This window comes from Sus scrofa, chromosome 8 (genome assembly GCF_054392235.1).
Source record: "Sus scrofa isolate SSC_HxYL_T2T_F1_AM1 chromosome 8, Sscrofa_HxYL_maternal_Yorkshire_Landrace_v2.0, whole genome shotgun sequence".
Classification (NCBI taxonomy): Eukaryota; Metazoa; Chordata; class Mammalia; order Artiodactyla; family Suidae; genus Sus; species Sus scrofa.
In genome coordinates, this window is record NC_139390.1 from 85,120,995 (window position 1) to 85,144,398 (window position 23,404).

The 23,404-nt window shown below is 46.6% G+C and overlaps 2 protein-coding genes across 17 annotated transcripts in view; one reads left to right on the forward strand and one right to left on the reverse strand.

Moving 5' to 3' along the window:
• The window catches only part of LRBA (LPS responsive beige-like anchor protein), a 712,651-nt gene extending 699,814 nt beyond the window's left edge, over nt 1-12,837 (forward strand). For all 4 annotated transcript variants that reach the window (XM_021100637.2, XM_021100639.2, XM_021100636.2 and 1 more), the window contains exons 55-57: nt 2,066-2,262; nt 7,008-7,159; nt 11,673-12,837. In XM_021100637.2, the coding sequence (XP_020956296.1) occupies nt 2,066-2,262; nt 7,008-7,159; nt 11,673-11,763 (440 nt within the window). In that variant the 3' untranslated portion in view covers nt 11,764-12,837. The remainder of the gene's footprint in view (nt 1-2,065; nt 2,263-7,007; nt 7,160-11,672) is intronic.
• The window catches only part of DCLK2 (doublecortin like kinase 2), a 179,890-nt gene continuing 163,523 nt past the window's right edge, over nt 7,038-23,404 (reverse strand). For 4 of the 13 annotated variants that reach the window (XM_021100646.2, XM_021100645.2, XM_021100644.2 and 1 more), the window contains one exon: nt 19,702-20,603. In XM_021100646.2, the coding sequence (XP_020956305.2) occupies nt 20,433-20,603 (171 nt within the window). In that variant the 3' untranslated portion in view covers nt 19,702-20,432. Of the gene's footprint in view, nt 7,201-12,959; nt 14,968-19,701; nt 20,604-22,533; nt 22,682-23,404 lie in introns of those variants that run through there. The other 9 variants (XR_014812820.1, XR_014812819.1, XR_002346402.2 and 6 more) reach the window with 5 other exon arrangements.

Below are 23,404 nucleotides of genomic sequence, written 5' to 3' on the forward strand. Positions count from 1 at the left end.
ATTCATACATACACATAAATTTATAGGAATGTGAAAAAATAAGACTCACGTTTACTTAGTACACTGTGATTGAAAACATCAGAAACATTGAGAATGAAAGTCTTTTATTTCTTTGTGGAAAATACACAAGAGTACTTGGAACAGCACTCACCCCCCCTTGTCTCCTTGTGACTTCAGGAGTGAGAATCTTCTGTAGGCCTTCACCAGCTGTCACTCCTTCCTCAGTTTGGATCAGCTTCCACCATTTTATCTCCCGGGCTTTCAGTGTCATGAACTATCTCCCAGGTCTCCATAATGTGAGGGGTTTTGCTGGCATCAGTTCTTTGGGGAGCCCCTCATGTGTGTTACAGCCACTTTCCTAACTTAGACCAGTGAGTTCACCTTCAGTCCCAGCCTCCGGCTGCCCATGTGCAGCCCCCAGCACTGTCCACGTTCCCCCGGTCAGCTCTGTCTTCTCTGGCTCCATTTATGTTTGATTCAGATCTCACTTTCAGCTTGGTCACTGTTGATTTCCTTATGGCAAATTCATCTTGTGGCCAGTACCCTCTTTTGATTACCCGTTTTTGTAAAATGTCACCTAGTTCCATCGCTGGGAGACAAAGAGGCCACCTAACTACAGCATTTGCTGTCTGTGCACGAGCTGAGTTAGACGTGCGGGTCACTGACCGACTCTGAAAGAAGTGATGTGGTTTGTCACCCATCACGACACCTGTTACTTATGACTTGTGGACTGAAGAGCTGGCCAAGAAGACTGCACTTTATGTGATTACTGGGATAACTGAAATCTGGACTGCAGCATGGGGGACTAGTGTCGTTTAAAAGTGATAACTGAGAGTCACACACACTGGAACGGAGTGAAGCAAAGACTGCCTTGTGTATTTATCTCAAGAGCACTAAGATCGTATCGAGGTGGTCAGGACAAAGCCAAGAGGCATGCTTTGGTAGTCGTGTGGAGAGCAGGAACTCCATGGAGCCTCGAGGGAGAGAGGAGCAGGGCCTAAGTCTAGTACCCCTTTCATCCAACTCAGACATTTCTTAGAACTGCCTTATCACACAAGCAGTGTTGGTTGCCTGCTCCTCCTCTGCTTCGCATGTAGCAGGCATGCAATACAGATGAAAAAGCACTGCTTCTTCTGGGCTTCCCCATCCTCCTCAAACAGCTCAGCCTGGAGGTCAGCCCTGGGAGCAAGGAGTGGTGACTGCAGCTGCCTCTTGGGGGGACGGCAGGGAAGCAGACTCACCAACGACAGGTGGCAGGGCATGGCTGTATGAATGTACTTGAAGGCTGAGGAGGTGGGCTTCCATGGAAAGCACTGAGTGGTGGGAGAGAAGGCTCAGGCCTTCAGAAGCTGCCTCAATGAGTTCTCACCACAGAGGGCCAAGTGCTGGTACCACTGGGCCCCCGTGAGATGAGGGAGGGTCAGAGGCAGTCATGGTGTGTCTGATGGTAGCCCAGCCTTCCTGGAAGCTCTCCCAGGACTTGAACTCTGTCCTGTTCCTTACTAAGTTCCTCCAGTTCTTATCACCTCTTGTCGTAATGAATTTCCTAAAGTAACTTCCTGTCTCTTAAGAACTGAACTTGAACATGTATGACTCAGCTTTCTCCTCTCCCAAGTGGAAGGTGAGTACTGGCCAGTATGCAGATTTTACAAAGTAACTGATAGGAGTTCCTGGCGTGGCACAGTGGAAATGAAACTGACTAGGAACCATGAGGTTGCAGGTTCGATCCCTGGCCTCGCTGAGCAGGTTAAGGATCCGGCGTTGCCGTGAGCTGTGGTGTAAGTCACAGACACGGCTCAGATCCTACACTGCTGTGACTGTGGTGTAGGCCGGCGGCTACAGCTCTGAACCTCCATGTGCCATGGGTGCGGCCCTAAAAGGACAAAAAGACAAAAACAAAAAACAAACAAACAAAAAGTTAACTGATCTATAAGGTATATAGAAAGGCTTTCTTCAGCTGTAACATGTACTATGATCCTGTTGGCACTGTGCTCAGGATTCAGATCACCTGTGTCTGTTCTTGTTCAAAAGTTTCATTTTGCTTTTGTTCCTCCTGTTTTCTCAGAAGGACCATGCCTCATACATTCCATGAATGGAGACTTGTTAAGGACTCTGGAGGGTCCTGAAAACTGCCTGAGACCAAAACTCATTCAAGCTTCAAGAGAGGGTCACTGTGTCATATTCTATGAAAATGGCTTCTTTTGTACATTTAGTGTGAATGGGAAACTCCAGGCCACCATGGAAACAGATGATAACATAAGGGTAAGTGTAACTTGCAGACTTTTCAACATTCTGTGTTTTTACCTCACAGCATGGTGAGTGAGGAGGGAGAGGGTTCGCCAAAGAAACCTCTGTTTTTAGCCCCCAGGGCCTCTTTTCGACCCCAAAAGAAAATCGTCAAGGGTCTTGTCTCCGTCCCAGAGCACAGCCCATCCCACGGCTCCACTCAACCCAAACGCTCTGTGCCTGAGGCCCCTGGGCCACTAAGTGAAGCCAACGATGTGCGTTCAGCAGACATTTCCTGAGGACTTGCAAAGCCACCCTGGGCGGCGTCAGTGGCACTGCTCGGTTTGTTTGGCTGGTTTTGGTTCTTTACCTAAGAAAGTTAACCAAATAGGGGAGTTCTCATTGTGACTAAGCAGGTTAAGAATCCAACTAGTGTCTGTGAGGACACGGGTTCAATCCTTAGCCCTGCTCAGCGCATCCGGGATCTGGCGTTGCTGTGAGCTGTGGTGTAGGTCGCAGACACGGCTCAGATCCTGCACTGCTGTGGCTGTGGTGCAGGCGGGCAGCTACAGCTCTGATTTGACCCCTAGCCTGGGAACTTCCACGTGCCACAGGTGCGGCCCTAAAAAGAAAAAAAAAAAAAGGTTAACCAAATAGTATTGTTTTCTGAGTGTCTGAGCTCAAACAGTGCAGCCGAGGACCCCTAAACCAGCTCTCTTTATAGCGGAACAGGTCTTTGGTGGGAGTGGTGGGGATGAAGATAATTAGGATTAGCGCCTAATTGCAGACCTGACTTCTCTGTGGGTGGCAAGGCCCCAACGCAGCAAGTTAAGGAAGGGCTGCTTCAGACTCTGATGTCCGTCAGGCAGACCTTTTTTGGCTTTCGGTTTACAGGAGGCAGGAGTGCTGGTGGACCTCCTGGGGTCTCATTTCACTTTCAGGACAGGGCTCCGGAAGTACTAGAGGTTGGACAGGGAGGTCTGCTCCTTGGAGAGGCTATTTTTTTCAAGGTCCTTTTCTCATCTCCAGACTCCCCGTAGGTGCCAGGTTAAGGTAAGATGAAGTGGTGTCCTGTCATCTTCTGAGATGGGGATGGAGGCATGTGTGAGCTGCAGGCAGCGAAGGGACCCGGGACGTGTTGGGGCTGGGAAGGTCGCAGAAGCCTCCACCCTCTGAGTGGCACTTTAAGCTACTTCCGGCCACTTCACTCATTGTTGCTCCTGACCTAGGGCAACTTAGGTGATATCAGTTGTGACATCACTCCCTTCTCACATAAATATTGGGGTCAGGAAGTATGAAGGAAGAGAAACCCTAAGTATAGTTACACTGCACTTGGCTCCTTGGCCGCTTCTATATCCAAGGATGATTGCTTAAGTCAGCTTGCTGCTTCTGTGAGTTTTTTCCAATGCATTTTGTCTTTTTTTTTTTTTTTTTTTTTAGGGTCTCACCTGGTCATATGGAGGTTCCCAGGCTAGGGGTCTAATTGGAGCTGTAGCCACTGGCCTACACCACAGCCACAGCCACATGGGATCCGAGCCGCGTCTGCAACCTACACCACAGCTCATGGCAACACTGGATCCTTAACCCACTGAGCAAGGCCAGGGATCAAACCCGCAACCTCATGGTTCCTAGTCGGATTTGTTTCCACTGCGCCACGACGGGAACTCCTTCCAGTGCATTTTGACCGCCTCTGCCACGAAGGCCGGCACACAGAATGCGCTCGCTCTGCTTTTCTTTTTCCCTCCCTTCATTTAAACCAAGTGCACATCAGAGGCTTTTCCTTTCCTCTTTTCTTTACGGTAATAATGTTGATAATCCGTCACTTTGAGTTGCGATTATATTGTCAGCTACACTAATAAATCTGTAAAATAATTTGCAATCCCTTGCCAGCTGGAACCATTTCTGTGGCATTTCAGTTCGTACCAAAGGCTCCAGGATGTTCCTCCAGGCAAAGTCGGGAGGCTTTCTGCAGACTCCGCATACACACATGCTTTTCCTCTCTGCCCTATGGCCACTGGTTATTTTCCCTCTGCAATATTTCCCCCTGGATTTTAGGCTTAAACAATCTATTGCCTTTTTCCCAGCACTCCTGCACTTTATCACACTAACTTGCAAGTGGCAACCGTGTGATTAAAGCAAGCTTGCCTGAAATGAGCACCGCCCGTGTGGGGCTCCAGAGACCCACACTTTCACAGCTAACTGCCCCGGGAAGGGTGGAAGGAAACCGCAGGCTGGGAATTAGGGACGTGAGAGAGCAACAGCCTCCGGTCTGAGCCCAAAGGAAGGAAGGCCATGGCAGCAAATTAGTCATTAGCTCAGACCTGAAAGGAAGTTCCTTTGAAAGAGCAAGAACCCTGCAGGCAGGCGGCCTGGGGGTTCCCACCAGTTTTTATTTAGATGCTCAGTGATATTTGGTTAACAAAGCACATCAGTTAGGCAGTGTTTCGATGACTTAGTAACTTAAATTTAGGTGGGCAGCAAAGTTATGTTAGCCTCAGCCAAGGGTGGCCACTGTTTCACCCATAGGAACTCATTTCTTTTCCTGAGGAAGCTGTGCCTTGGGATGTGTCTGTCGCCAGCAGACGCTGTGGCCTGCTGGTCCCTGCTGGAAACTAACGCAGCCACAGTGTTGCCCAGGCCTTCAGGATTTCAGAGCCTAAGATTAACACATGTCCAGGGAGCCCTCAAAATCTCTAGTCTCACCCCACCCTGGATCCTGAGCAGGTATATTAGAATTAAGTACAGGAAAGCTGGTTTAGGTGGTAGGTAGGGTGCCATTCAGAAAATGCTAGCCTGGCTCTTTACCTCCAGGGAAATTTGTCAGGTCCCTCAGGAGAAAGGCCAACAAAATCTTTTCTAACTTTGGCAGGCCCCTGGTTTATTAGAATGTTTTAGGTGCTGATAAATGCATAGTCCTAAAGTCCTGGTTTTATTTATTTCAACATAGAACTAGGGTTAGAGAGTCTTTATTCTAGAACAAAGAGTTAAAGATTAATGGCTTTAATTTATGTTTTAATATAGCACTTATCCAGTAAAAAGCCTCAAGTATAAAACTCAAGTGAACCACAGCCATAAGGTTAATGGATTTTCATCAGCTGGATCCATAAGTGTAGCAAATAGTTATTTGTTGTCGTCTTCATTGCCTTTCCCAGGTACCCTCCAGAGAGTGCCATTTGTGAAATGAATGTGGGAAAAGGATATTGGTTTTCATTGATATTGAAAAATCTTACTATTTGTACTTGGTTAATATTTAGAGAATACTTCTTACATGTAACCATCTCCCACCCATGGGTTTTTCTTTCTTAGATTTTTTTGTGTGTGTTCTTGAGAATAAGCTAAGTTTGAGACCTCAGAATGTGCATGTGAATTGAAATAGTCCTTACTTTATGATTTAATTTTTTTTTTTTTTTTTTTTTTTTGGTCAAAGGGTAAATGAAAGACTTAAGGCAACTACATGAAAACTCTGAGTGCAAAACAGTGCAAATATATTTTTCTGAAGGTAGATCTTTTCTTTCTCGCTATCCCGTACAGTCTGGACTCCCACATTCACTGTTGTCTGTGTGGACATCAGATTACAGGCATTGGCAGTAACTTCTAGAACACCCCGGGCCACGTGGCTAAAGAAAGGAAACGTGTATCTTAATACATTAGCCAGGAAAGGAGGCTTGGGCAAGAGGAGTGGAATGGGTAGTAAGACTGGCTCTCAGTAGGAGTAGGGAGGGACCTTTTACTGTATTTTTTGGCTGCATCCCCAACATGCAGAAGTTCCTGGGCCAGGGATGGAACCCGTGCTACAGCAGTGACAACACTGGATCCTTAACCCCACTGCCTGACAAGAGAACTCCAGGAGGACCCTTTTTATCAAGAATTGGCACACTGTCTCTGTACCAAGGCAAAGAGTAAATATTTCAGGTTTTGCAGGCTCTGCACTCTGTTGCAATTACTTGTGAAAGTTACCAGAAATGAATGCGTCATAGTGTTCCAATAACCCTTATTTATGGGCACTGAAATTTGGAATTCATATAATTTTCACGTCATGAAATAATATCATTCTTTTGATTTTTTTCAACCATGAAAAAAATGTAAGAAGTCATATGAAACCAGGCAGTGGCCTTCTGTTAGCCGCTTGGACAGGAGTGACGAGTAGATTACATGCCTGCCCTTCGTGCTGAGCACTGGCAGGAAACAGTCAGTCCTGGGGCAAAACGAAAATGCTTATTAGACTGGATTTCATCATCGTGGAAGTTGTGGTTCCCCACCAACTTGTCTTCCCAGCTGCTGGAAAAATCCAGCAGGCCTAGTGAAGGTGGCTCCAGCTGTAGGTGGTCTCCCTAGCCCCCGAGGCAGCAGTGTTTTAGCAGAATTTGAGGCCAGCTAGCACCGTCTGCCCAGCCTGGGTACAGAATGGGCTTGGCGTGTGCACAGTACAGGGGAAGATGCCAGGAAGCTCCCCATCTACAATGTGCTCCGTTTCCTTAGTTGTTTGTAGAAGTGGAAGAGTTTGCCACTTCATCCTTACAAAGCAAACATTTAAAAAAGCAAAACTTGAGCATAAACCAACAAAAACCTCAAGTATTGTCTAACTTGGCCCACTTGAGTTTAAAAAAAAAATGGCGGAAGTTTTCTCCGACTCGTGAGTCCCTGAAAACCCCTCAGGACACACGCCCACTCTCTCCCTTCTCCGCGTGCACGGTAGCTGGAGGCAGGGAGAATTAATCAAAATGGGATGGGGCCCGTCTCCCTGGAGTCACATGTCTGGTCAACGTCCTTGTATCCCACAGGCCATCCAGCTGAGCCGGGACGGGCAGTACCTGCTCACGGGAGGAGACAATGGCGTGGTCATGGTGTGGCAGGTGTCTGACCTCAAGCAGCTCTTTGCCTATCCAGGCTGTGACGCAGGAATCCGGGCCATGGCCCTGTCTCACGACCAGAGGTAACTCCAGCGTCGTAGTCCACTACCGGTGGCATTAAACACTGTGGAGGGAATTTATTTAAATGGTGGTCTGGGTAGTGAGTGTCACCTGTGCAATCCAGTGAATGTCAGGGGTTCCAAGATACTTTATAAAAAACATTTTCTTTATGATGACATTGCCAGTCTTGGACAAGGCTGAATTCTCTAGGAATAGACAGGATTTAGGTAACAAATGTTCCAATTTTATTGCTACAAAAAAGCTTTTTAAAAAATGTTTCTTAAAGTATCTTTTTTTCTTAAAATTTCATGTGAAATGCTTATATACCTATCCATGATTTCATTGAGAAATCTGGCTTACTTCCTAAAAAAACCTACATTTGGGGGAAATAATCTTTATCTGGCATCTTATTTCTTAATAATGATCTCTCCTTTTACTTCTTTATATTGTGATAACATATAATTTACCATTTAAACCATCTTTTTGGTGCAGTTTGGTGGCATTAAACGCATGCACATTGTTGTACAGCTATCACCAGTATCCATTTCCAGAATTTTTTCATCATTCCATCTCATGATGGCCTTTCATATACAAAAGCTTCTAATTTTGATGAAGTATAATTTTTTTTTTCTGTTGTTGCCTGTGCTTTTGGTGTCATATGCAGGAAATCATTGCAAAATCCAATGTCAGGAGGCTTTTCCTCTAACTCCTCTCTTAAGAGTTTTATAGTTTTAACTCTTATATTTAGTTTTTGATCCATTTTGAATATTTATATATGATACAGGTAGGGGTCGCACCTCATTCTTGTGCATGTGGATATCGGTTTTCCCGGCATAATTTGTTGAAAAGATTGTCTCTTTATGTGAGAGTTCATTTCTGGGCTCTCTCCTATTCTGTTGACCCGTTTGTCTCTAAGCCAGAACCACACTGTTTTGATTACTATAGTTTTATATAGTGAGTTTTGAAATCAGGAAGTCAGACATCCAATTTCGTTGTCTTTTTCAAGATTGTTTTGGCTGTGTGGGCTCCCTTGAGATTCTGTGTGAATTTTAAGATGGGTTTTTTGTTTGTTTGCTTTTCTGTTTTTGCAAAAACCATTGAGAGTTCGATAGGAATTAGTCTCAATCTATAAATTGCTTTGACTCATATTATTTTAAAAATATTAAGTCTTCCCACCTAGGAACATGGAATATATTTCCATTGACTTATGTCATCTTTAATTTCTTTTAACAACATCGTCTCATTTTCAATATACAAGTCTTTTGCCTCCTTCATTAAATTTATCCTTGAGCATTTTATTCTTTTTGTTGCAATGATGACTTCTTTTTCGTATTGTTCACTGCTTGAGAAGAGAAACATCTTATTTTTTATTTGTTGATTTTATATCCTTCAACTTTGCTAAATTATCAGCTCTAACAGGTTTGTGTGTATGTGTGATCTTTAGGATTTCCTACATAAAGATGATGTCATTTGTAAAAGAGATAATTTTACTTCTACTTTTCCTTTTCTTTGCCTAATTGCTCTGGCGAGGACTTTTCAAACTATACTGAAGAGAATTGGTGAAAATGGGTATCCTTGTCTTGTTCCCAGTTACAATGGAAAAGCTTTCAATATTCACCACTGAGTATGACATTAACTGGGAATATTTCATAAATGCTCTTTATTGTGTTGAGGTATTTTCCTTGTATTCTTAGTTAGAATGTTTTTAATCATGAAAGAATATTGAATTTTGTCAAATACCTTTCTCATGTGGATTTTTAATTCTGTGGATTACATTGATTGATTTTTGCACGTTAAACCATGCCTCCATTCCAAGAATAAATCCCACTTGGTCATGGTGTATAATCCCCTTAATATGCTATTGAATTTGGTTTGCTAGTATTTGTTGGAGACTTTTTTGTATCAGCATTCATAAGGGATATTGAGCTGTAATTTCTTACAGTGTCTGTTGGACTTTGGTGTCAGGGTGTGTCGGCCTTACTAAATAACTTAGGAAGTGTTCTCTTTAGCTTTTTAGAAGCATTCAAGTTGGTGTTAATCCTTCTTTAAGTGTTTGGTAGAATTCACCAGTGAAGTATCAGGTGTAGGGCCTTTTTTTTTTTTTTTTTCCAGATAGTTTTTTTTTCCTTTTGTCTATTTTTTTTGTCTTTTTAGGGCCACACCCACGGCATATGGAGGTTCCCAGGCTAGGGGTCAAATCGGAGCTGCAACTGCTGGCCTACACCACAGCCACAGCAATGCCAGATCCTTAACCCACTGAGCAAGGCCAGAGGTCAAACCCTCAACCTCATGGTTCCCAGTCGGATTCGTTTCCACTGTGCCACATCGGGAACTCCTAGAGAGATTTTTGATTACTGATTCAGTCTCATTACCAGTCCTGAGTCTATTCAGATTTTCTGTATCTATATCATTAAATGTTGGAATAATGTATGTCTAACAATTTTTCTGTTTCAAATGGTTATCCAATTTGTTGGCATACAGATGTTTCTAGTATTCTCTTATAATCCTCTTTTTTATTTCTATAAAATTGGTGGTAGTGTCTCCAATTTATTTTAGTAATTTGAATCTTTTTCCCTAGTCTAAAATTTTGTCAATTTTGACCTTTTCAAAGAACCAACTTTTGAGTTTTTCTCTACTCTTTTCCTATCCTCTATTTCCATTCTAATCTTTATTATTTTATTCCTTCTGTTAGTTTTGGGTTTAGTTTGCACCTTTTTTTTATAGTTCTTTAAAGTGTAGAATTAGGTTACTGATTGAGAACTTAAAAAAAAAAATACATTGGTTTACAGCTATCAATTTCCCTCTTGCCCTGGTTTTGCTGCATTCTGTAAGTTTTGGCTTGTTTTGTTTTCATTTGTCTTGGTATTTTATAATTTCCCTTGAGATTATGGCTTTGCCCCATTGGTTAATTTCCATAAACCTATGAATTTTCCTGTTTTCCTTTAGTTATTGATGTTTAATTCTGTTGTGATTAGAAAAAAAATACTTTGTATGATTTCAGTCTTTTAAAATGTGTTAAGACTTGTTCTGGGCCTAACATATGGTTTATCTTGAAGAATGTTCCATGTGTATTTGAGAAAACTGGGCATTCTGCTGTTACTGGTTGAGTGTTCATGTCTCAGGTCCAACTGGTTTTTAGCATTGTTCAGATCCTTTGTTTCCTTATCTTCTTTCTGGCTGTTCTACCCATTTTTGAAAGTAGACTATTGAATTCTCCAGTTATTATTGTAGAACTTCACTTTTCAATTCTGTCAGCTTTGGCTCCATAGAGCTTGGGGGTGCTGATGTTTGTTCATGTACGTTTGTAATTTTTGTATCTTCTTGATAAATTGATACTTGGCTCTCTATATAGTGTCCTTCTTTGTCTCTTGTATCATATTTTGACCTAAAACCTATTTTGTCTGATATTAGCATAGCCACCCCAGCTCTTTTTTCATTATTATTTGTGTGGAATATCTTTTTCTACCCTTTCATATTCAACCTGTTTGTCTTTAGATCAAAATATGTCTCTGGTAGATAGACAGCATATAGTTTGAACGTGTTTATTTTGCCATTCTCTCTGCCTTTTGATTGGGGAGTTTAATCCCTTTCCACATAAGGTAATTTGACACTGACTTTGGCCATTTTACCATGTGCTTTCTACAGGTCTCAGTGCTTTTTTGTCCCTCATTTCCTCATTATCGCCTTCGTGTGTGTGTGTGTGTGTGTGTGTGTGTGTGTGTGTGTGTGTGTGTGTGTGTGTGTGTGTGTTTGTCGTAACACATTTGAGTTCCTGATTTTGATGTGATGTACTGCCAGGGATGTGAACTGTGACATCTAAGGACTGTCCTAACAAAATCATACAGAGAAAGGTGTAAGACATAATAGGCTTCTGCCTCCAGGAGAGGCCCCTCTAAAGTGCCTGTCCTGCTGCTCCATCCCTTTCCTCCACCACCTGCTCAGGGTTGGGGGCGGGGGTGCAGGCACAACAGCAGCTCCTGCCCCTGTTGATGTCAGTGCATCGCTGTGGTATGAGGACAAGGCCCCTAGTCTCAGCATGATGGACACAGAATATTCTTCTGCAGAGCCCAGCCTGAGTTACAGTCAACACTCTGAGTCCTTATTCATTCGGTGCATGTCAGAGATACCTGTCACTTGATGTGTGCTCCTTCCTCCACCAACAATTACTTTGAGACTACAATCCTTTATTTTGATTCTGACACCTGATATAAAAGCAGGGCTCACCAGCCCAGCCTTGCCCCTCCCCTTTAGATACTATCTAGTTGTTTCAGGTTTTTGTGATTCATCCTGCACATGCTGGCTATGTTGGCACTGTAAAGGCAAACTGTGAACCGGCTCCTTGGAGAGTGTCAGAGGTGGGCTCTGAGCCTACTCAGGACTGCATCTTAGTCATTAAAAAAAAAAAAAATCCACTGTACGTTTGGCTGCCATCCTGTGTACCTTGTGGATGTGGGGAGAACAGTTCTTTCTTCAAAAACACATCCCTAGGAAATGAGCAGGTTTGTAAACCCCTCCTCCTCTCTGTGCTTCTCCCAGGTGCATCATTTCCGGCATGGCTTCAGGAAGCATTGTTCTGTTCTACAACGACTTTAACCGGTGGCACCACGAGTACCAAACCCGCTACTGATGGCGACAGCCCCGCGTGGGCCTTGCCCCCGAGCCCAGGCAGGGGAGGTACCCTGAGCATCTTTTTCTTAGAAATAGCTATCACAGTTGAATGTAACTTAAATTTGCTCTAAGAAGCAAAATATTTTTTAAAGTTAATTGCTATTTTTGTAGACTTTGCTTGACTTTTTTCGGGGGAATAGCAAAGCACAAAACTGGCTGCTGGGTTCTGTAGTTTAAAAAAAAAATCTATATTTTTAGTCATAATGAGAAGTCTATTTTCACCAATTATGGAAAATTCAGTGGAGCAAGTAAACCCACTTCTTCTAGTTATATTACAAAAAAAAAAAAAAAAAAAAAAAAATCAACAAAAAAAGCCCACTTCCCATTTATCTGTAATTTTGAGAAATGTGTGATTTTAGCAGTAAAAAAATGGCTTATAGTGCTGGGATGAGGGGATTTTATGCTGTACTTTGGGTTCTGTATTCTTCCAAACAGTTGTGCTTCTTCAGCACTGAAATTTCTGAGATTTAAATGGTAATGTTTAAATTATGGTAAATGTAATTTAAAACATCTCAGTGAATTATTTCTATCAATGTTATTCTTCGAGCATGTTTTAGACCTAGAAAATTATGGTTTGGGGGGAGGCTATTATATTTTATTGTGTGGTTAACATAAAGGATCTAATGTTATAGCAAGTGTGAAATATTTACGATGTTTTCCTGATCTATCCTCTTCTTGGCACACCAAAATGAAATGATGGACATGCTCTTGGGCTCACAGCCTTTCTTTTTCTTTTAAAGAAAATGCAAGTACCAAAGCTCGCCCCGAGGCTGAGCCATTGTTGGGGCGCCCCTCCCCTACCCCTGGTCTGAGAACAGAGGCTACTGGGTGCTGTGTGAAGCACACTTGTTTTACTTTCTATTTGTTACTGAACAATCTTTCCCTCCCTTTGGATTAGCAATTTGTACCAAGAAAATGTTATTTTGGTGTTGTATAATTCACTACTTTTCTAGTAGATTGCTGTGTGGAATTCTGTGAAAAATATTTGAGAAAAGGTCTGTGTTGCATAAATAAATTCTTTGTAAGTTGTGAACTCTTGAGTGGAAACTGACATTCCATCTGTTTCTCTTAGAACTTACCTAAAGTGGCTTGCCCCCTTTTTTCTACACCTTCGGCTCTTCTCTAAAAGCAAATATTTGGACTGGAACAACATGGTTTTGACAGAAAAATAAAACGGTATTTGTAATTGACTTGCTGGAAATACATCTTTTTCACTCCTAATTTTGAAGCAAATGATAAAATGATTATTTGCAAAGAAAATGTCAAACCCTGGAGTTCCCATCCTGGCACAGCGGAAACAAATCCAACTAGGAACTATAAGGCCTTGCTCAGTGGGTTAAGGATCCGGCGTTGCCGTGAGCTATGGTGTAGGTCCCAGACATGGCTCGGATCTGGCATTGCTGTGCCTGTGGTGCAGGCCAGCAGCTGTAGCTCTGATTGGACCCCTAGCCTGGGAACCTCCATATGCTGCAGGTGCGGTGCTAGAAGAGCAAAAAAAAAAGAAAGAAAGAAAGAAAATGTCAAACCCTAGTTCACTCATAGTTCCTGAATAATAACCAATAGGAAAGCATTCTCTTGAATGAAAACAGGAGAAGGGGCTTCTCTCTGGCCAGAGAGTTCCGTCTTACTACAGAAATGGGAACACTAGACCTTTATCTAACCAATAACCCAACAAGGAACTTTACACACTGTTCCTCTAAGATCCACCATTGTCTTATAAACCATTAACAAAACAATAGATGGTAAAATGTGGTCTCTGAGGGAAAGTACATCTTAGAGACGTACTGAGGGACAGGTATACACGGTCATCCTCACTGGTACCAACCTGTGATAGGCTTTGGGAACTCAGGGAAAGTGGCAGAAGAAAATTAGGGCTATCTACGTCACAGGCCAGGCATATGATACCTCAGTTACCCATTTTAACAAGTCTAACGAAAGCAAAGTTAAGGAAGCAGCTTCCTCTTGGAGCCTAACACGAGAATCAGTGCCTCCCCTGCCTTTATGGTTTTAAAACACAACTACGGAAAATGTGCAGGAACACAGCAACACTTCAGAGCTGCATCAACGCAGCTCCAGTCGGCCCTCCGCATCGGCGGACATAGAACCTGCAGCCACCGAGGGCTGACTGTATGTACTCATAAAACAAATACAGCTGACGACTTAACACAGGGCTTCTGAGTGCTGGAATCTGTTAGCACAGTATGTGTCAGAATTCACTCAAGCTTAATTTATCTAATTTCACTCCTTTTTTTAAAATGACTTCCAATAAATGTAGACCAATTAGGGAAGAAGCTCCAACTGGGGTGGTCCGAGATGACACTATGATGATGGGAACGGTGGCAACACAGCCAGCAATTGGAAGTGGCTGAGTGCCGTGTGGGTGTGCCATCACCGCTTCAAGAAAGTAAGAGTTTCCTCAGCCACGGTGCTGATGCTGACGGAAGCACCACCACTCAAGTGCTTGCGTGGAATGCTGCCGGAGGAAGACCACTGGGTCTCCAGGAGAAGGAATGAGAGCTTGGAGCAGAGAGAACATGGAACCCTGACAGAACCCTCAGTGGGACCTGGGGGACCATACGCTCAGGAGAACTGTGTCCCTGCAGTGCACTGGACAGCCACAAATAAACATCCCAGTAAATCAGTCCAGAAAAGAGGAAGGGCTCTGCCTTGAAGGAACAGCACACCTCAGTTCCACCTGTCAGCAGGGGGACGGTACCCTGCAGGGCGCCAGGGAAGCTGTGTGTAGGCAGCTTAGGACCCAGGGGCCCCTTCCATGCAGCTCCTGGAGTGGAGCAGAGCCCAGGGCTGGGCCACACACCCGGGGCCACGTGTCCTCCCACCTTTGCTGTCAGAGGGGCAGCGAGATGGCAGAGGTCACAGGGGTCAAGTTTACAGCTGGCCTGGGAATCTGGATGCAGCCAGATGGCATCCATTTTCCCCCCTTTTCTACAAGTATAATTTAAACCACAAGCAACAGTTTAGGTCTACCAAGACGTGACTGTGAGGGAGATTTTCACTCGGTATCGTTGATACAGTTCTACCAGATGTGAGGTCCAGAGCTCCCGGCCATGCGCATCGCAGACCTGGTGTGTCCTTCTTCCTGGGCCAGTCCCGCCCCCTCCGTCGCTGTTGGAGAGCACAGTAGCCCGACGACACATTCCTTCTACAACAAGAAGCAGAAGTGACTATAAACAGTTGGAAGGATCCCACACTGAGCCTGACGGAGAAGCTTTGCCAGGTTCTGGTGTGTGTTGGGTGATGAGAGCAGCCAGCCTCACAGCATCAAGTGACAGCACATTGGGCCAAAGCGTGTTCACACACACAGAGGAGGAGCACGTGAATCTCAAAGTCGGCTTGAGCCACACGTATCAGCAGATGTGCCAGGGCCTTGACTTGGCTATTTCTGCCCCAGCACAGGGGGAGGAAAGAATTTTCTACTTCAACTAGGAGCGCAGCCTGCCTTGCTGCCTTTTTTATAGCATAAAGTATAATGATGTTAATCCTATAGGCATCACAGGTTATCACTGCAGGGAAAAGCAAGAAAGCAGGGAAGGAAAAGACCATACAGGGCAAATCAAAAAAATAAAATTTAAGGAGCTCCCTGGTGGCTAGTGGTTGAAGATTTGGCATTGTCACTGCTGTGGTTTGATCCCTGGCCTAGGAACTTCTGCGTGCCATCCTTGGGCATGGCCAAAAATTAAAATTTAATTTAAAAAAACATCTTTAAAATTCTCTCTCTTCTATTTCCTCTCAGACAAGTGGGTCTTTCTTTTCTTTCTTTTCAATAGATCTGAAAAGCTAAGTCCATGATGCATTTTCTGGGCTCCCCAGGTCACTTGATGCCCATATAAAAGCCCAAGGCTACAATGAATGGCACTGACACTCACTCCCTGCCCTGCTGCTCAAAGCACACATTCTTCTCTCTAGGGAAACGGTGGTCTGGCCTCAGGCAAGCCACTGAGATGCCGGGCTCTCTGGCAAGGGAGGCAGGTGACCTACAAATGTTCCTCTGAATCCTGAGACCTCAGCAGTCATGTGCCAGAAACATGCAGTGAATTATTTTCCTGCCTCAAGTTCAGAGATATTTTTCCTTGCCAAAACCAAGACTGTGGGGGAGCTGGGCAGACACAGCTGGCTGAGCTGGGGCCTTGGATCATCTGAGAGCCAGCCCGCAGACTCACCTGAGTGTCCACACTGGCTGGCACCCAACCTCAGGACTCAGCAAGCACACCTCCCCACCCCCACCCTGCAACCCTCCTGACCTCAGAGGCCAGGGCTGCCAGCACTGCCCCAAGTGAAAGAGGTTTCTGTCTGGGAGAGGACACAGCAGGAACACGTGACTATCTTTGTACCAAACACACTTTTTCTTCCCCTCAGCCACTGAATGATCTCACAGCAAACTGTCCTTGATGGATTTTATCATAAAATAGCCCCTTAAAATCCACCGGCCAAGGAGTTGCCGCTGTGGTGCAGTGGGTTAGGAATATGACTGCAGTGGCTCAGGCCTCTGTGGCAGCACAAGTTCCATCCCCAGCCCACATAGTGAGCTAAAGGATCCAGCGTTGTCACAGCTGCGGCTCTGATTCAGTCCTTGACCCGGGACATTCCATATGTCATGGGTGTGGCCATAAAGAGAAAAAAAAAAAAATTCACTGTCTTAAGACTAACCAAAGTTGCTACACATCAGCCTTCTGGAGAAACTGTCCTCCTTCCTCTGGCAGAACCCACACGCCCCTGGCCTGATAGCTTCTTGGCCACCCCAGTTTTCTACCACTTTGTAAGGCGTCTCCCCAGCCCCATCCCACCTCCACCTTAAGACACAGACATTCCCTCTAAAGCATCTTGGACCACCTGGAGGGGAGACCAGCTCTCAGGACCTCTGTCCTGGGGGTGGGAGAGGCACACACCAGCTCTGGCAGCTCCCAAGTTCCTCATTTGTCTAGCTGGGATACGAGCCTCTCTCAGTGCTGCTGTGTGGCTCAAACAAGACAGGCTGAAATACTGTGTACACTGTAAACTTTTGTTACCATTGAGCACCTGGGCATTCCAAAAACTAGACAATCCCTCCTTTAGAAAGCAGCTAATTCTCTCACCGCGCACTGCTCTGAGACGCTGTCTCTGCGCTCATACCTGACCCTCTGCACCACCTACCCACGGCCCTCGGCCTCCACCCAGAGCAACCGAAAGATGGCTGTACCCCTGCTGTGGCGCTTCATGTAGCCACACATCAAGCCAAGGTGCCTCTGGTTTCTTCCACAGTCCTTGGCTGGCAGGGCTTTAAACGCCTCGCCACTCTGGCTGCTGTCTTCCAGCTGATGGCTGCTTTATCTGCACCACACCCCCTGAGGCCCCAGCGCAGAACCACACGTGGTGGGAAGTTATGCTAACATTTAAGCAGTTCTGCTGGTGCGTAATGAAACAGTACTCCCTGAACTTCTCCCCTCTCAGATCTTCCCCATGAAGCCGTGAACACCAAGGCCATGGCCACCGCAATGTAAGAGAATCATGGGACCTCATGCTGTGATCTCACATTTCAGGTTTGGATCAGTGCTCTAACCTCCCAGATTTCAAATCAGTCCTGCCCATTGAAAACAACAGACAAGCACTCTTTCTACATTGTCATCCACACGCTACGCAAAAACAAAACAAGAGCAAGAGAGGAGAGGACAAGCCCCCCCCCCCTTTTGTCTTTTTAGTCTTTTTAAGGGACCGCAGACAGGACATATATGCAAGTTCCCAGGCTAGGGGGCTAAAGGAGCTGTACCACAGTCTATACCACAGCCACAGCTACGCCAGATCCAAGCCTTGTCTTCGACCTCCACAGCTCACAGCAACGCCAGATCCTTAACCCACTGAATGAGGCCAGGGATCGAACCTGCATCCTCATGGTTACTAGTCAGGTTTGTTACTGCTGAGCTATAACGGGAACTCTAAGCCTTTCTTTTTGGAGCTGGACTGTCTACTATGGGAGGCAAAGTCAGTGGCTATTAAACACTTAAAACATTCCTGGTCCAACCTGAGAAAAGTTATACATGTCAAGGCAGCAGATTTCAAAGACTTAGTATAAAGAATGTAAAATATCCCAATGATTGTTTTAAAATTAATTACAGGTTGAAATAATACTTTGGGTATATTTAGATCCATTGAGTTAAATAAAATGTACTATAAAATTAGTTTTACTTCTTCCTTTTCACCTTTTTTAATGTGGTACCAGAAAATGTTAAATGACGGCGCTTACACTGTATTCCCATGGGACAGCAAACAGCCCTGGAAGTCCTGCTCTGAGACAGCATCACCAACCAGCACTCCTGCTTTCAATATGGTTTGTCCGTTCTGTCCTATCTCATTTGCGGTTCGCAATCTTATTCATGAAAATATTCTGGGGAATTTTACCAAATGCTTCCAATCCATATATTTCCATGTCACAACTTCTTTGAAGAAAGAGAAAGGTAGGCACACACCCACTCTTGGCTGAGCCCGGCAGGTGCCCTGATGGCTTCGGCATATCACTGCCTCCCTTGCTTTATCCTATTTGAAGGTCAGCTCTTTAGACATGGATCCAAACCTAAAGCATGTTCCGCTCTCACCGTGCAGGAGCAGAGGAACCCAGTATTCATGGACCTGTATTTAATTTGGATTCTGAGGCCAGAATCAGAGTCCAAGAAATGTTTGCTAAATGCGTGGGTGAATGAACAGTTTGCTTGTGGTGTCGGAGCCTTTACTTAGGCTCTTCATCTGGATGAGCACACACATCCCAGGTGCCCTGGATGGCAGGTCGCCTCCGAAAGAGCCCAGGTTTGCAATCTGTGGAATCTGACACCACTTCCTGGCTCTGTCTCCTGCCAGCTCTCTGACCTGGGTTATGTCACCTGACTTTGGGCTTGCTCCTTCACACCGCTTACTGCTCAAGGTGTTTGTGGGATTAAGATCCTTGCTTTTCTTTAACTGCCAGGCCATGCTGCCACACCCAGTTCAGGCTACTCCGGTCTCTGGGCCATCCAAGGGTGGCACAGAGCATGCCAGCACGTGCTGGACAGTGACTGGCCACTTATTTTCTGAAGTCTTTACCAGATGTCTTTGATCCTTGCAGTTCAAGGGATAGAGTTGGGTTTCAGTCTCTGATCAGTGCTAGAGGCCTCGTTCCATCATTCTTCTACTTTCATTTTTCTCCTCTTCCTTTTATGTTAGTTCTTCACGTCCATTAACAAAAATTTTTCTATTGGAAGCTATGAAAAAGCTTGCTTCTTAACCAGTGAGGACAGTGACGAGCAGAATGTTCTGGACCTGCCCAGCACCACCTCCTCTTGAAGCCTGGAAGCCCATCGGATTCCTGTACCCGCCTCTACACTGGCTCATGGGCAGCACCAGCCCAGAGAGAAATCATCGCGCAGCAGTTTGAACGAAGAGCTCCAGAGCTGAAAGAGATGGCTCAAGGCATTGTCAGCCTTGAGACGGTGGGGACAGAAGCAATTCCAGGCTGAGCCAGAGCCGAGGCAAGCAGACTTTTTGAGGGAACAGAAACCAAGAGCCAAAATACACTGAAGACGGCGCAATCTCTGAGCAAGACAGAGACAGTCCAGAGCAGGTGCCCCAACTCCCCATTTTCAGTAAACCCTGACCTTCCTGTCACTGGTTCCATTAGAGTCCTCTGTTGTGCTATAATCATCTTTATTGATTTTTGAGCTTTTGTTGTGTGAGTTTCTGCACCTGTTACCAACTACATTTCCACCAGAACACACCTCCGTGTGTCCTTCCCAAGCGTCTCTCTCCCTCGTCGTGCCCCCAGACCTCACACAAGCAGACACTGGCACCTTCCTGAACCTCCTGGCCAAGGAGGTGTTGCTTTGACCACACATCCTCTGTAAAACAACCACGCAGGAACCTCTGCTCACCCTGATGACTTTTTCTCAAGAAGGAAGAGTTTATTATAGGTTGGATACACTTGTAAGGGTGCAAAAGTCTAACAATGACAATGAACTACAGACCCACCTGTTTTAGAAGATGAGCAGGTAAAACAAATACACTGATTATGTACAATCGTCATTAAAAAGAGCAGGGTGGTGGAAAAGAGGAAAAACTGCCAGCAGCCTTCCAGAAGGTTAATAACAGAGGATGCAGGCACCTTCCCACGCAGCCTGACTGTGTCCAGGCTCCCTCGGTGTTTCTGTCACTGTAGGTGAGAAGCAGGTGGAGGAAGAGGCTCTGATGGCTCCTGGGGCTGCCGGTTGGTCCTGCTCCGCCTGCAGCGGGACCTGGAGAAGGAAGCGCGCGGCTGGTCCCTGCACAAGGACGTAGTAGGCACTATCATCCTGGGAGAGCTCCGGAGCCGAGGGCCCGGTCCTGCGGCCAGAAGCCTGCCCACCAGAGGGACACGCGCTGTTCCAAGCTGTCTGTAGGAAAAAGGGAGCCCTCCGAGTTGCTTAAATAAGGGAGAGGTCGGGGTTCATCCAAAGTGTTTCTATAAAAATGCACTCGATGCCGGATAAAAGTTGCAACATCCTCCTGGTGACGCTGTCAAATGTCCACCGAACTGAAAAGACGGGTTTTTAAAAGAAGCCACTCCGAGGACCGGTCCCCAAGCTGCCTGCGCGCACAGGCCCCTCCAGACCCGGGCCAGATGTCGGTGAATCAGTCGCGGTGGCGGCGCCAGGTCCCCGGCCGCTCGCCGCCTGAGGCGGCGGCGGGAGAGCAGGGGCGCGGGGGCGACTCCCGGGACGCGGGGGGCTCCTGCCCGGGCCGGCTGCCCTCGGCGCCGAGCTTGCTGCCGAAGATCTGGCCCTCCTTATCTAGAGCCGTGTTCTGAGGACAGAGCAGCGAGACAGGGGACAGGACGTTAGCCCACTGGCCGGAGCCGCCAGCGCGAGCAGGGCGAGAGCATGCAGGCGAGAGCGGGAGAGGAGAAATAACGCCCAGCGCCCCCGCAGAAGTCCCGGGCCAGCCCTCCACCCCCAGCCCCAGGCACGGCCTCTGCTCCTACTGCCCTGGACGCCGGGACCGCGACCGTCCCCGCTCCACACAGCTTCCCACCGCTTCTCTCAGGCCCTGGAACCCAGGAGAGTCCTGGACAAAAAGCAAACCTCACGAGAGTGCGAGGCCTTAACTAACTTTTCCGTACAAGGTCCCCCACCAGGGATTGGAAGTAACCCCTTCCGCTAACCCCTGAGGCTCCATAATCTTTGAAAGCCTCGGAATCCATGAGGCAGCATTAGTCTTCCAGCCTCCACCACGGCCCCTGCTCTCCTCCCGCGCAGGTTTCTCCTGTGCTGTGGGAGCACAGGAGCCGCCCTGCTTTCTGACCCTAGCCTGGCAGGTGGGCCTGGGCTTTGTCTTCCTTTTCGGGCTGGCTTTCAGGTAGGATGCTCACTACCCTCTCACTGGGTTTTCTAAATGTGGGGAGCTTTCAGTTCTTGGGCACCTTTAGCTAAAAGGCACATGGGCCAGAAGTCATTTTGTAACCTACCCACTTTGAGGGGAAAAGGCACCACCAATTTTTTCTGTACTCTGACTGAAAAAAAAAAAAAAAAAAAAAAAAGTCTGGAGAAAATGTGAACAACAGTGGGGCTTCCTTGGATGTGTGTGCCGCTGCCTTCAGGGCACTCGATGTCAACAATATCCTCTACAGGCCCTTCCTGCCTCAAGCTGAGCCCTTGGTCATTGCCAAGGACAAGTTTAATTACATGGAAGAGAGGTAACTGTGGAAAAGCCAAATGGGAAACTCAGCATCACTCTTTAACACGCTTCCGAGCTCCAAGTATGAGCAGAGGCCAGGCTGGCTCTCAGTGAAAACACTGAAAACGGAGTGATGAGGTATTCACATTTTTCTACCATAAAATGTCCCCCGGGTGGAAGAAACCAACAGCCCCGCAATTATTTCTCCTCTTCCCTTCCCGTCAAGGACAAGTGTGTGCAGCGGAAAGAAGCATGGCCGTGCAGTTAGTACGTACCCTCGCCGTGGACCTAGTCAGAGGGAAGCAATGCAGGCGGCGGGAGAGGCAAGAGGAGGGAGGAGAGAAGCGGGGACAGAAACCAGACTTACTTTCAACAGAAGCAACACGACCAAGACAGTTTTGTCTACCTTAAACTAAGCCCCAGTCCTTCCCCACTTCCCCTTGAAAGAAGCAGCAAACCCCATGTGGGGAAGCACTCCTTTTGAATCCATCCTTTCTCCAGGTGGCTACCAGGCTACAAAATGCAACAAAAAGGGGTTTCTCCTAAGGCCTTTTCCCGCCAAGAGAGGCCTCGTCCAGTTCCCAGCTGCAGCGAGGCCACTGGGCTTGGCAAGGAACCCCTGCAGATGCCCTGTCCTCCCCGAAGCATCGAAGAAAAGGCCAGTGCAACCACAGGCCTGTCTTAACCCAAATCCTACCCGATACTCTTCTGTTGTCCCAAAGCCTCGCTGACTCTACACTGTCTTATTGATGCAGGTGCATCTTTGGCAGTGTATCTGGGGAAAGAACAAAAGCTTTCCCAAAGCTTCCCATCCATATGCCATCATTCCCCACAAGCTGCTTTGTCACCTAAAGGGCAAATCGCCTCTAGCAGGAGAACTCCTGGAGTCCTCCTGGGCGCTCGCCAGCTTCTGGTCTGGGAAGGCAGGCAATGTGGCAAGCTGAGAAGTTTTAGGTCAAGTTTCCAAGAGTGTGCTTGGCTGAAACGGGCGTCAGTAGGTGCAGGAGACCTGCCCCCGCAGGAAGCTGAGAGCTGGAGGCCGGTGTCAAAGTCTAAGAGAGGCATGCAGATTTAAAAGGGGCTGAGAATTAGAGACTGCTCCGGTCAAGCACAGCTTGTTGAATACCAGAATTCTGCTTCGGGATCCCCAGAGTCTCAACGGGGCCCAGAGTGAAACTCTGAAGTGTCTCTCAAACTGTCAAATCAAACTGTCAAACAAAATGCAGACAAGAGCATCAACTTTACTTTCTTGCACTGTCACTGACCTTTCCTATCCTATCCTATCATTTTCTCACTGGAGCCTCAGGCTCCAATTTGGGGGGAGGGGACACTGGGGGTGGCAACAGAGAGTAAGGCTCTGTCTGAGAGGATCCTGCCTCAGAACCTGTGTACGTGGTCGCCACTACTACCTGTATCTGCAGGCAACCACCTGCGCCTCATGTACGTCTGTTATGAGACCATATAAATACCCGGGAGAGGCCTTTGTGAATAGTGACTTTTAAAGGAACACTTGAAACTGTTCCCAAGGGCGGAACACACAGACACACAGTAATGGTGAAGAGGGCAAGGGTGACGACACAGAAGCTACCCCCACACGGCCATGCCGCGGGCCAGGTCCTTGGCTGGGCGGGGATGAGGACAACAAGCCCACGGAGGCCGGATGGCTGTTGCTTGTGGGGGACAAGCCAAAAGTCACAGGCCAGCTCTTTGGCCCAGGAGAACGGTTATCTCCAGAGAGACAGGCTTTGTTGATCTCCCCCGAGGGATGGGAGCGCCCTGACGTCAGTCAGCGCCTCCCCCCAGTAAGGAGCTGCAGAGCTGTGTAGGGAACGTGGGGTTAGATGGAGCCCTAACGACATGCCCAAGATGACACGGAACACACACGTGAACACACACGTGCACAGTCACCGCTGGAATTACGCAGAAGAAAG